The 14827-nt window shown below is 31.7% G+C and overlaps 1 protein-coding gene across 1 annotated transcript in view; it reads left to right on the plus strand.

Annotated features, from left to right (window-relative positions):
- Positions 1-11336, plus strand: part of LOC139516821 (uncharacterized) — a 38004-nt gene extending 26668 nt beyond the window's left edge. Inside the window, exons 13-17 of the mRNA XM_071307151.1 lie at positions 1720-4875; positions 5181-5333; positions 6878-7000; positions 8760-8883; positions 11179-11336. Of these exons, the coding sequence (XP_071163252.1) occupies positions 1720-4875; positions 5181-5333; positions 6878-7000; positions 8760-8883; positions 11179-11284 (3662 nt within the window). The 3' untranslated portion in view covers positions 11285-11336. The remainder of the gene's footprint in view (positions 1-1719; positions 4876-5180; positions 5334-6877; positions 7001-8759; positions 8884-11178) is intronic.
- The last annotated feature ends 3491 nt before the right edge of the window (positions 11337-14827 follow it).

Genomic DNA, 14827 nt, shown 5'->3' on the forward strand with positions numbered 1-14827 from the left:
TTTTTTCGTCACAATTTTCTCATAACTACTTAACAAGGATTTCTTAAATTTGGTTTCAGGGTTTTTATCAGTCAGCTGTGATGCGTTTTCAGATTCATCACTCAACAACTTCCTGTTTACCGAACACTTACATCATTTTACACATGACGTCCAATTTGAAAATTTTCGTCACATTTTGGTCAAGAACTACATTACAGGGATTTCTGAAATTTGGTTTATTATAAGATTTATTTAAGTCAGCTATACCGTGTAATATGTTTTCAGATTCATCACTCAACAACTTAATGTTTACCGAACACTTACATCATTTTACACATGACACCGAAGTTGGAAATTTTTATCACAATTTTCTCAAGAACTACATGACCAGGATTTCTGAAATTTGGTCAGCTATACCGTGTGATGCGTTTTCTGATTCATCACAAAACAACTTCCTGTTTATCGTCAAGTATTTGGGCGGGGTATCATCAATGAGAAGTAGCTCGTAGTTTTACTTGTTAATCAAATAATAAGTTAAATCAAAATATATTTGTTAATACTAACAGTTACAATTCATAGTTAAAATGTTGATGTGCTACTGTTATTCGTTCAGCGGCAAATTGATTGCCTAATATACACACATGTTGGAACACGTTTATGCGAAATGAACATAAACCTTTATTTATACTATATTAGACTGTTCCGGCTGTTGAATGTGCTAGTTCACAAGCCTACAGTCCACATTAAGACTTGTCATCCTTCTATCTCCTTGTTGTCACATGCTCAGCAGAGAAGCAACACTTACTTATTTTGAAGTCTTTTATTTGACCAAGCCGGGGATCGAACCCTAGACCTCCATCTATCGAAGGGAGCACTCGACCACGAGACCACCAATGCTTTTCAATACATATTGAAATATCAAAGTTCCGACCACTGTATTTAAGTGTGAATGATCATATTTTAAGAATTTTAAGAGACTTATATTGACTTCATTTAATTTTCTAACATACGAATAGGTGTTTTTTGCAGATTTGTCCAACTATATGTTTTGTTCTTACTGACTTTTAAATTAGCATTAAGGTCGACTGATTATGATTAAAAAAACTCCTTATCACTCAATTGAAGGATCATATTTGGTTTAAGGTAATTAACAGTTGAATCACAATCAAAAAGTTAGGTTTTCACTCATTTCATCATTTTCACATCACTGGAATTTCTGTGAAAAGGTACTTTATGAAACAGTATATAATATTTTACAGTACTAGTGCGGTTGATGAGTGATTGTTAATTCTTTCTCTGAAAAAGTCTTTTTATTTTCATTCATTAAGTCAATTATTCAGAAGACATAACATGCATTTTTTTTTCTTAAAGAATAAGATGTGTGCATTCAAAATTAACTTTCATGGATGATATCACGGGTTCCTTTCCAATTTTAATGTTTCTAAATGTATGTGTAAAACACTTCCGACATGTTGCACGATGACTGAAGTTTTTTGTGATGAAATCTTATGAGAGATTTCAGAGAGATGATCAGGAACTTCTAATGTCATTTCATTTTCTCGAAGAGATCGTTTTATATGTAGAAAAAAATGTGGATTAAACAATGTAAAAGGATGGTTTTTTCGTGATCATTTATGATACTGAACCGATTTCAAAACTAAAACAGAAATTTATTTCACTGATCAAGGATGTGAACGTGTTGAACTATTTCACGAATTTGATGAGTTTTATATATTTCAGGACAAAATGAACGGACTTGGTGTGGAAATGGTGCTAATCCAGAAGGGATATTTTTATCTTTCATGACGAATTTAAATCCATTCCGAAATGTTCCGCTTGTAAAAGACTGGGTGTTTGATATGAATGTAAGATTGCATGCATTTTTTACTTCAAGTCCAAACCATATTCCGACAACGAATACTACAATAAATATTCTGACTGATATAGAAGATTTAAGTGCAGCAATACATAGATTTGGTGATGTTTTAATAGATTTAATTCAAAGATTCGGGAAGGACTTGTCTGATACTATTCGAAAATTTCTAAGGGACTTGCAGATATTATCGGTGTCATTTGTTCAAATGCTTACAAATGTTATAAAAACTGGTAAAGTTGATATAAAACACATTTCTAATATTGCTAGTAATATATGGACGACTTATATTGACAGTTTTAAAAGGAAAGGACAGGGTGTTTTAGATTTGTTAGAGTTTGAGAAAGACGTTGTTGCCTTTAATATCTCACGGTTTATAAAAGAAGAACAAAGACTCATTAGTCACAATGTCGATAAGTTATTGTCAAAAGTAAGTGGTCAAGTGCTTACTGCCATTAAGAATTACAATGGATTCGGCTTAAGATTTTCTGTCGATTTGTATCTGATAAAACTGGGATTTGGGCAAATGGACATTGAGTTTATATATTCAGTTGACCGGCTTGGTCAGTGCAGTAAATTTAAAAAGATGTATGAACTTTTGAATGGTGAAGAATCTATAAAAGCTCTCGGCAGACCTACAATTCAAAAACGATTGGGGAAAGTGCAAAGCTTTGGAAAGTACAAAAATTTAGGGTATTTTCTTAAATTTGAACTCAGTGCCTCTTTAGGTATTGCTTTGAGTATAACATCGAATAAGTTTGTTGTCCATTTGCATGCACATGCTTCAGTCTTGGGGATGAAGGCATCAGGTGACTTGCTTATAAGCAATAACAAGTTGTTTATAGCACTTGAAGGAAATTTGTGGAACGTATACTTTGCTCGACTATCTCTTTCCACAGAACTAGGTAAACATTGGTACGATCTTACTTATTCCGTTAGTGGGGAACTAGTGGTAAAAAGAGGAGAGAATGATTTTGGAGGCAGTTATCTAGATGGATTGCGAATTATATCACAAAAGACAGCTGATGCGGCAAATAAACGTTTCAATGCAGCCAAAGATAAGCTAACATCTGCACAACATGGCATATCCAAAGTTCAAGAGAAACTAACAGGCGCCCAACAAAAGATAAGGAATTGTAATTCTGCTTTTGATACGGCTGTTTATTCAATGAACAAAGCAAAACACGCTTTAGATCGAGCGAAAGGTCCTTTTGAAAGGGCAATCGAAAAACTAAATAAGGCCCAAAAACATTTGGATAATTTGTGCAAAATAAAAACTTGCCGTAAGGTATGTGTCCCTGGCCTAAAGTTCAGAATATGTAAAAAGGGATGGTTCCGCTATCCATGCTTGAGAACCACCAGTTGTATGTTCCGAATACCAAATATAGCATGTATTATTGCTAATGTTGCATGTAGAGCAGTACGTGCAGTAGCATATGTTGCGTTAGAAGCTGCTAAAATTTTTGTCCGGGTTCCAATGCTTGCTTTAGATATAGCTAAATCTGCAGTATCTGTTGCTCAATTTGTAGTAGACAAATCAAGAGTTGTTCTAGTTCTAGCAGAAGGTGTCCTCGAAGTTGTTAAACTTGGTCTAGAAACGGCTAAAGTGGTTCTTGAGGTTGCAAAGGCTGGTATTGATGCCGTGAAGTTTATTGTAGGAGCAGCATTACATGTATTTGATTTAATTGTGAAATATGGTCTTCAATCCCTACTTGATGTCAGAAACTGTAGATTTGAATTCCAACTGTCAACTGAAGACAAAGCTGCCTTTGAGGTATCGTGTGAACTTCAGGCGTTCCACCTTCATTGGCATAAATTTAAATTTGAATTTGATTTCAGACATCCAGCAGTCAGCATGTGGAGAATAGCCAAATCTACAATCAAAACATTGTTGGAATTCGTTGGAGACATATTTGGAAAACGCAAAAGAAGAGCAATTTTATACAAATCAATGTCTAAGTTGCATCACATTATACAAATTTATAAAAGGGATGTGATGAATCAGTCGGAATATAGCAATAAATCTGCCGATTATATAAATGGATCTTTTCAACACTTCGATGACAGTTCTGAAATACACTTCAAAAGCAAATTTAAAACACAGATTGAATACTTTGCCTTCAATTGTGAATCATTTCGTCACACGTACTTATTTTTATCAGACTCAATTGAAAGCCTTTATATGATGACAAATGAATCCACCTTTGCTCTCAATGACGTAATTAAGTTCCAAAACACGATTAATGACATGAATATCCCAATTACAGCCGACAATTTAACAGCGGAGTCTCTTGGAATAAGCACCGACTACGCACTGAGAGAATTCAACCTTACAGATGAGGATATACTAAATGCTATTGAAAATGCTACAGATATGTCTTCTGATGATTCGTCTCTCTCGCAAATGGTAAATGCTTCCAGCTTCGCAGCGGAGCTTCTTGAAACACAGATGGCAGATGCAGATTCCATATCTGTAATTGATCACTGGATTTATGGCATGACGAATACTTCAAGAGACTATTTTGACGAAACAGAATGCTATGATTTTAAGGACTGTGTGTTATACTCGTTTTCTCATTTACATGATCTATTCGATGATGGTACAATTCCTGACTTAGAATACAGCAGAAATGCCACAATTATCCTTGAAGATCAGTTTGCAGAGCTGCTATTTAACAGCAGTAGATCAATCAAAGATACAAACAGACTTCTTATCGAAGTTTCCGAAGTGTTAACCAGACTTAATTATTCTAACATATTTTGCGCAACTCCTCCGAATGTTTCAATTGAAGATCCGAGTCAAATAGCTCTTCTAGGATCATCCATCAATATAATTTGTAATGTAACAGGGGACCCAAGACCTAAAGTTAGCTGGTATCACAATGGAACTCTCCTTCTAGGTGCCAATGAAGATGTACTACTGCTAAGCAATATTCAACAAATTCAAGCAGGAATATACAATTGTATAGCAGAAAATGTTGTTGCTAATATCTCCTCAAATGACGCCAAGATTTTTGTTAAAGGTAAATTTACGTATTTTTAACTAACACTGTGAAATTGCAATTTCTTCATATAGTTTTTTTCCTGCTTAAACTCCTCATAGGTATTTTTGCGCAAAGATTAAAGAAAATCAAATAAGTAACTAAAGAATAATACATTTTAAAATCAATATCACAGTGAATTCACGAACAATTAGTTCGTAACAGATGGTAATTTTGTTTAATGCAGACCTTACGGTTACGACAACCAGCACTCTAAAAAGATATTTGAGGTTATTTAAAGAGGCAATACATATACTCTAATGTAATTTTATATTTTGTCATCGCAGAATGCCCCCCTGGTACGTTTTTTGTCAGTGGAATTTGTTCGTTATGCGATATTGGGATGTATCAGCCCGAAGAGAATCAGCAAAAATGTATTGCTTGTCGGTCAGGACTTAAAACATCTGCAACGGGATCAAAAGAAATTTCGGGTTGTGTTGGTAATGTATCATTCATATTTACAAAAGTATTATAAAGGTGCAAATATTTAAAGAATTATTTTTTGGCTATTTATTTTTAAAAGGCATGGTATTGGAGAAAACAAACATGCAAAAGTTAGTTTAAATGCGAATTACAATGTAAGTTTCATTAAAATCAATTTCAGTTTTTAGTGGCCTTACTTATCAGCGCAAATGTCAGTATATTGTGATGACATAATAAATAATAAACCTTTATAGATTTGCCCGTTTAAAAATTTAGAAATTATAAAATAACTAACGCTTAAGCAAAGTTGGCTAAAAGGATTTGGCTATTATTTTAGGTCAGTTTTTATTATAAAGCTCTTCAACTGTTTTCGGTTGTATACATCAACTTTGAGCGTTCCCGGGAAACCTATTTCAAGTATGGATCTATTTTAAATCATAAATCACGAATGAGATGACAATTTAGCAAACACACATAAATCGTTTGTAAGAATATGAAGTAAATGAGACTAACATTAATAGTGAAATACCAAACAAGGTAATATTATTAAATGAAATACTTTGCTGGCATACAAGAAAGGGGCGAAAGAATACAGAGGGACCGTCAAACTCATAGATCGAAAATTAACTGGCATCGCCATGGCTAAAAAAGAAAAAACAAAAACAAACAAATAATAGTACACAAGACACAACATAGAAAACTAAAGACTAGACAATACTAACCCCACCAAAAACTGGGGGTGATTTCAGGTACTCCGGAAGGTTAAGCAGATCCTGCTTTACATGCGGTACCCGTCGTGTTGCTCATGTTATTACAAACCCAGTAAATAGTCTTTTGCACCTGTCCCAAGTCAGGAGCCTCTAGCCTTTGTTAGTCTTGTATTATTTTTTATTTTAGTTTCTTATGTAAAATTTGGAGTTAAGTATGGCGTTCATTATCACTGAACTAGTATATATTGTTTAGGGGCCAGCTGAAGGACGCCTCCGGGTGCAGGAATTTCTCGCTACATTGAAGACCTGTTGGCGACCTTCTGCTGTTGTCTTGTCTGTTGTCGGGTTGTTGTATCTTTGACACATTCCCCATTTCCATTCTCAATTTCATTATTCGTCTAATTCGTCGCAAATCATTTTAAAAAAATGGAACTGTGGATGACACCATCTTTCATTGTGTCCGAAATCAGATGGGGTTCACATTCCAGATAAATAAAAAAAAAAGTACTACCTACATTTTAATTAAAATATAATTAGTAAAAGTCCGAAAATAATATTTAAACCATAGTTAGTTCTTAATATAGCTATGTCTATATTTGAAATACATTGATATGAAATATTTTAAAATATATTTTAAACAACACTAATTATGCATGCAATTACCAATCAAAATAGCTTCATCTGACTGCTTTTGATTCAAAAATTAACCCATTATTATATTTGTATTTCTATTTGGAATTTTTATTATTTTGGCATATGTTGATTATACATGTCTCTATAGATATATTAAATCTATAACAGTTAAAGAAAGCGAAAAGTAAATTGCATACACATTTATATAAACTTTTCAGATATCGATGAATGTTCTGATGGATTGTTCAAATGCGAACACGGGTGTTTCAATACAAATGGCAGTTTTGTGTGTAGTTGCCGAGATGGATATATACTTCAAAGTGATGGAAAATCATGTACAGGTATTATTTGTGTACTGTCAATTTATATACTAAACATGTCTGATGTTCAGTAGTTGTCGTTTGTTGATATGGTTGGTTTTTTTTTATATAGATTAGACCGTTGGTTTTTCCATTTGAATGATTTTACACTGGTCATTTTTGGGGTATTTTATAGCTTGCTGTTCGGTGTCAGCCAGTGCTCCGTGTTAAAGACTGTACTTTGACCTATAATGGTTTACTTTTATAAATTGTGATTTGGATGGAGAGTTGTCTCATTGGCACTCATACCATGTCTTCTTATATCTATGTGATGGATTAAACGAGTTTTTCTTAAAATCTTTTACAGCTTTTCTTTTTATTCTCCCGCATTGGACCACCAAAATATAAATAGCAAAACATAGTACATACAAATAAGTACATTTATTAAATTAAACTGAATACCAAAATTACATTGTTTATAGTTTGTATTGGGAAAATATTCCTTACAAGACAATACAATAAACCTGAAAGGTACAACATGGAAACTACTTAACATGCTGATATTAAACATGCTTCTCATAACTTTACATGTAATATCTGGGGTGGCTTCACAAATAGAGTTCTTATAAAACACGACATTTTGAAATGCTCAGAACAGCCGTTTTATGTGACGAGCCAAATCATAGACAACCATGTCATTAGTTTTCCACTATTAAATCAGCTTAGAATGTTTTTAAATGTTTTCTCAAGTTGAAATTTGATGGGGTCAAATCTTTTTATCGGCAAAACATACTACGTTTTGTTGAGGTATTTTTACGACAATCGTATATGCAAAAAAAATTTTTTTTTTAGAGATATTTTGTTTACTGCTAACGATAACAAAGGTTCTGATATATCACATTATATTTCTATATGTTCTTAAAATTTCAGCCAAAGACATAGAAGATATTTAAACTAATTTGCGACTTATGTATGGATCTGCCTGATATTTTACATCTTAATATTGAACACAATGGTTTCTTCTCTAAATTAATGTTTTGATGCCCGTTAACTAATTCTAACTAATTTATGACCCGCTTATTGAACTTTGTTCGTGTTATGGAAAAGAAACAGTATTTATAAAAAATTAATGACAATATTTATTCAAGAAACATTCGGCTATATTTCTTTGAATACATATTTTTTTTAATTATAAACAGTTAAATCCTAATTAAGCAAAAGCATAAATACTGATAAACATGTATGTCCATATACATGCATTTGGAGTTTAGTGTGACTTCCATATTCATTGAACTAGTACACATTGTTATTTAGGGGCCAGCTGAGGAGCACCTCCGGGTGTGGGATTTTCTCGCTGCGTTAAAGACACATTCGTTTGCTTCGGTTGTTGTCTGCTCATTGGTCGGGTTGTTGTCTCTTTGACATATTCCCAATTTCCATTCTCAATTTTATCTAATCTACTTGAGACTAAAACTAAAAGAAATTTCTTGTCCTTGATTTCACTTCCAATACCCGTATGAGACGTTTTATAAAATGAAATCAACGAGTAATTTGTACAACTGATATTTTGCTAGTTTGTGTAAACAATTGTTTACTAAGAAAATAATAACATAAAGCATTTCAAATCTGACATCATTATTAGGATTAGAAAAAAAAATGAATTTTAAGATTCCACTTGTTTCTAGTTGCAAGGCAATAAACATCTCAACGTGATACATTGACAAGGCTATACATGAACATAACATAAAAGTTTTAATTTTATACACAGCATGATCGAATGCATTGTAAAATGTATTTTCAGCTGATAGTGTAAAGATCCCAGATAAAGCAAAATTAGCTGCCGGCGTCATCGTAGGAATTGCTGCTGTCATGGCTATCCTTTTCAGTATCTTCAAATTCATGCAACCAAAGAAGATGAAAGTAAAGTAAGTTTAACCTTATAGCATATTTATTTCAAATTTCATAAAACTTTAAAAGTTTTTCAGTTCTGATAAACATTGCTGTATTAGTTCCATTAAGTTTTTGCTATAAAAGCTTACATGACGAATGTTATTGAGAAAACATTTAAAATATAGACTTTTATCAATATGATAATTATGTTTATATTTGTCGTGTACATGTTGTTATTTTGTACAGGTTATTACTTGTACAAACATTTCATACAAGTAATTACTGTAATGACCAATCTGAATAAATCTGACTTACAAAAACTATAGGTAGGTGTTAATATAAAAAAGTTTTATCGTATTTTGATGTCAATTTTGTAAATTTGTGATTTTTCTCTGTTTTAAGAACAAAACGCATATCATTTCAACTTTTTGGTTAAAAATGATTGAAAAAATACATATCTAAGAAATTTGAAAAGATAAAAATGATATGGGATGTTACGGAAGCGTATTAGCGCCACACATTTTTTTCTTCCTATGTTTGCGTTAAAACGCAAACCTTTACGTTATAACGCAAACCTTTGCGCTTATTTAAGATTCAAAGGAAACAGTAGTTATTAATGGCGGATGGTCTACGCTAAAATACGATGGTGTCTCACGCTAAAGTGCGATGGTTGTTTGTTCGCTAAAGTACGATGGTATTTCACGCTAAAGTGCGATGGAACAAAAAGTCAAGATTAGAGGGATCAAAACATCGAGGTTTAAACATAGTTTGTTTTAAGCAAAAGCTAGTATGCTAAGGTATAACGTTAACATATGTGATAGGCTTCATAATTTACCGATAGGCTAAAGTGATTGTTTCTAAATTAAAAAGACTGACCAAAGTACGTAACAATTGCTAAAAAGGTAATTTATGTGTCGCAAAATATTATATTTTATGTGAAATGAATCGTATTGAATATTTGGATAATTGGTGTAGATTGCCATTACACTAATGGGAACACATCCTCTTACAATCGTCCTTTTTACATTACAGATACAAAATTCGATTATTGTCGGAATATGTAACAATTATTTGTTTAATTTAAATGAGAGGGAAAAGCGATGTTTGCCGAGCTTAATGTTCTCCTTTTTTTGTAGCGACTATACTTCCATGATATATTTTTCTGCAATGTAGAAACTAGACATTTGGATGAAAACTTGAAGTTCTTATGAATTAAACATTTGTTAGTTGTCTTCCTTTCGCAGAACATCGGACTTAAGCGTATGGAGGAATCGCACTTTAGCGTAGACCATCGCACTTTAGCGTGACCATCGTACTTTAGCGTCCCCATCGCACTTTAGAGTCCTACATATATATTACAAAGAAAATTTAGTAACTTGAGGTTAAATATACTTCCAAAGTAAGCTCTGGTTTGAGAACTGTGTAAAGTAGGTTGGATTCAAACAAGCTACCCTTTGGCAGTAAATGTATAGAATGAAGATGTTTTATTAATAAAATTATGTTCTCTCTATTCAAATTGCTACCCAAGCATCTGAAAAATACTTCATTATATTGAAATGAAAATTCAATGACTTTCTATCAAAGAATCTTGAGCATATTCTGAGATTTAAAAAAAATGAACCCTTATTAATAATTCATTTTAAAGCAGAAAGATTATTTTGTCTATTTGACTTGGAGGTTTCACAATTGTATGACATTATTTTTAATCTTTCAATTTAAATATGACTATATACTAAACTATATCTATTTTCTTGTTAAATTATATACTTTTCTGATGCACAAATCAGTCTTAATTCATGTATAATTGCACTTCAAGTATTCCATTATTCCTATGCATATTTAGTATAATGATTTGGCCTTGTATGTAAGTTTCTTTTTTTTATCTACTAGTAAATCACATCCGAAATGAATGACAGACGGACATATATACAAAACTTAATGAATAATTGAAATCAAGATATTTGCGTTATAACGCAAAGGTTTGTGTTATAACGTAAAATGTTTGCGTTATAACGCAAAGGTCTGCGTTACATCGCAAAGGTTTGCGTTACCTTTGCGTTATATCGCAAAGGTTTGCGTTTTAACGCAAACATAGGAAGAAAAAAAATAATGTGTGGCGCTAATACGCTTCCGTAAGGTGTAGTACATGTTTCTACTAATCAAATCATTGTTTTTGTACCTATACCAATTTGTAATTACTTGTATACATTTTTGTTCAAGTAATAACCTGTACAAAATAATAATATGTACACGACATATATATAAATTGTATCTTAATAATCTGAGAATAAATACGTAGATGATTTATTTCAACACAATTTAATTTTTAGGCCATATCCAGATGCTGTTAAAAGACCGGATTCCGTGCAGAAACCCGTGTTAAGGCATGCGTTTGTTGATCCGGTTCCTAAAGGCAAACACCAACAATCTATTTAATCAAAACGCTAACTTTATTATAATTTTTTAGAATATCATATAAATAATCAGAGTTTGAATGTTTATGTTTTATTTGGCCTAGTTACACCAAAAATAGGTACAAATAAAAACAGTTGATACATTTAATCACTTTGACTTTAATTTTCATAACTAATGCTATTCATGCTATCATTATTCGATCTTTAATTTCCTTTATGCATGTCATACTTTTCTTTGATAACATCTATTTGTTCCGTCGGTTAAAAAAGTTTGAGAAGCATGTGAAAGAAGGAAACGTAATATTTTATTTACATTACACTTTGTGTAGTTGAAATCACTTCACATATTTTTTTTTGATTCGATTAGAGATTTTTGTCATAGGAAAATGTGTATAAATGTAAATACAAATATCAATACATGTTCTTTGTTATTGCTGAAATTGGGAAGTTTGTGAATGAAAGCAAAACAAAACAAAACAAAAACCATAACCATCTGATTTGATTTATTGGAACAATGTTAATATATCATGGATCAAATGAAAATTTTAAGAAGGGGAAGTGTCTTGAAAAAAATTTCCTACCATGTTACACATCTAAAGATCTATCTAAAAGTATACATAAAATAACACCCCTTAAAAAAAATGAAAGAAACGTACAGAAGAAGTATATTTGAGTCAGATAACGTAATTTAAACAAATTTGTTGATGAGTTTTCAATTGTGTTTTTTTTTCAATATATAAAACATTTAGACATCTGTGGTCCCTGTGAGCTTTAGTAGGGCTTGTGTTGCTCAGTCTTAAGTTTTTTTATGCAGCGTTTGTGGACTTATTTGTCTTTTCGTCTTTTTGTCGTTTTTCGTTTTTTTTTTTATAATTTCGTTTTAAGATTTTCTTCGACTTATGAATATGGGAGCCTGAATATGAATGTCCCCTTGGTATCTTTTTTATTGGGTCTATAAATAAATTTTTAAATGTTCAATTTGAAATTAACACAGTATAAAATAAAAGCAGGAACAATTGGTCTTATCTTTTTTCATAGAATTGCTTAAAAAGACAATATAGATAATTGTGTATTACAAATTGATGTGGTTATCCGATTTCGTTTTTTGTAATAACTCTTGTTTGTAAGATTAAACATTATTAATATACACATATATATATATATATATATATACATAGAAAACATATCCTTATATATAAGAAAAAAATGTTTCGTCCAAAGAATTATGCAGGATTGTAAAACAGATGTCTAAAATCTTTTAAACACAAAGTTATGTTTTATATGCTCATTGGTGTAATGGTTTCTTTTTTATATTCCGTCCACTGTTTTATACATGTTTTCACTTGTAGTATAGTTCTAGTTTGTAATGTTTTAAAAAAAATATATTTTGCTATTACTTGTGTATATTTTTTTCATTTGAAGATGACATTACAGAAAATTGCTTGACATTTTATTAACCCAGACAACTTGGAATCGTACATTCCTGCAAAACTATAGCTGTATTTTAGTATGTCCTATAGAAATAAGAAGATGTGGTATGAGTGCCAACGAGACAACTCTACACCCAAGCCACAATGTGTAAAAAGTACACCATTATAGATAATACGGCCTTCAACGCGTAGCATTGGCTCACACCGAACAGGAAGATATAAAGGACCAATCAAATGACTTGTAAAATCATTCAAACAGGAAAACAAGGATCTAATATAATAAATGAGAAACACTTATGAACATCTTCCACAAACGACAACCACTAAACAACAGGTTCCTGGCTTAGGAACTTCAGACATGCATTAACTATTTGCTATGGAGACATATGATTGATTATTTTTTAGTCTAGAAAAAGTACTCATATAGTAAAATTAACCATCCGTGTTGCATAGAAATGATAATGTTAAGCTATCATATTGATGGAAAAAATCACCCGATACAATACTTATTAATTAGCTTCTTGAAGAAGAAAATTGTTAATGTTGTTAGTCTTCTTCAAGCTATAACAAAGTATACTGTATAGACTGCACAGTACGTTACGGTACATTATTAGCTTGAATAAGAAAGATGCACTTCGGTCCTTTTAAAACACGTTCGGAACGGTACGTGTATCAGAGAGAGGCTGTACATGCGACGCCATATTGGTTGACTGCTGAAGTTGAAAAGGTAAAATGTTGTACAGGTTGAGTTTGTAATACGTAATTTATATCCCATATGCCGGTGAAGTTTGTATATTGCTGAACGGTGGGGGAAATTTATAATTTCAAAATCAAAATCGTATCGTTTCGTTTGTCATAGATTCTGACGGATGTCAAGTTGGTTCAATATTCAACATTCAACATTCGTCAACACCCAAATTTTTTTATTTTTTTTTTTATTTTTTTTTTCTTGTATCCATTTTCAACATTCAACATTCGATTTCAACATTCAACATTCGATTACAATATTCAACATTCAACATTCAATTTTTTTTTCTTGTATTCATTTTCAACATTCAACATTCGATTTCAACTTTCAACATTCGATTTAAATATTCAACATTCAACATTCGATTTCAATATTCAACAGAATGTTGAAAACGAATGTTGAAAGTTGAATGTTGAAAACGAATGTTGAATGTTGAAAACGAATGTTGAATGTTGAAAACGAATGTTGAAAACGAATGTTGAAAACGAATGTTGAAAGTTGAAAACGAATGTTGAATGTTGAAAATCGAATGTTGAAAACGAATGTTGAATATCGAATGTTAAAAACGAATGTTGAATGTTGAAAACGAATGTTAAATGTTGAAAACGAATGTTGAAAGTTGAAAATCGAGTGTTGAAATTATTAAAAATTAAGGAATGTATCTCCCTCATGCAAAGCTCTGATTCCTTTCACGAATTTGGCTATACTTTTTGGACCTTTTGGATTATAGCTCTTCATCTTTTATATAAACTTTGGATTTCAAATGTTTTGGCCACGAGCATCACTGAAGAGACATGTTTTGTCGAAATGCGCATCTGGTGCAGAAAAATTGGTACCGTTAATATTATTAAATGTTGAAAATGGATACAAGAAAAAAAGAAATTTGAATGTTGAATGTTGAATATTGAAATCGAATGTTGAATGTTGAAATCGAATAATGAATGTTGAAAATGGATACAAGAAAAAAAATTTGAATGTTGAATGTTGAATATTGAAAACGAATGTTGAATGTTGAAAACGAATGTTGAAAGTTGAAAGTTGAATGTTGAAAACGAATGTTGAATGTTGAAAACGAATGTTGAATGTTGAAAATGGATACAAGAAAAAAAAGAAAAAATTGAATGTTGAAAGGCCATTTTGTACATATTCCAAGGGGAAACTTGATGCAAAGCATTACTTTTTACTGTTCCATTGCATTTAATAGAAAAAGAGGACTTTGTGACAAATAAATCAAGATTTTTATAGAAAATCCACAGGCTTTATCCTTGAACTCTCATATTTGGCAATTTGATGACTGATAGATATAGGATTATTGCATGCCGTGCTAGCATTGATTTCCTTAAAACAAGTTTATAAATGTAGTTATTGGTTAAGACAAGTATGAATA

Source organism: Mytilus edulis, chromosome 3, assembly GCF_963676685.1.
Source record: "Mytilus edulis chromosome 3, xbMytEdul2.2, whole genome shotgun sequence".
Taxonomy (NCBI): Eukaryota; Metazoa; Mollusca; class Bivalvia; order Mytilida; family Mytilidae; genus Mytilus; species Mytilus edulis.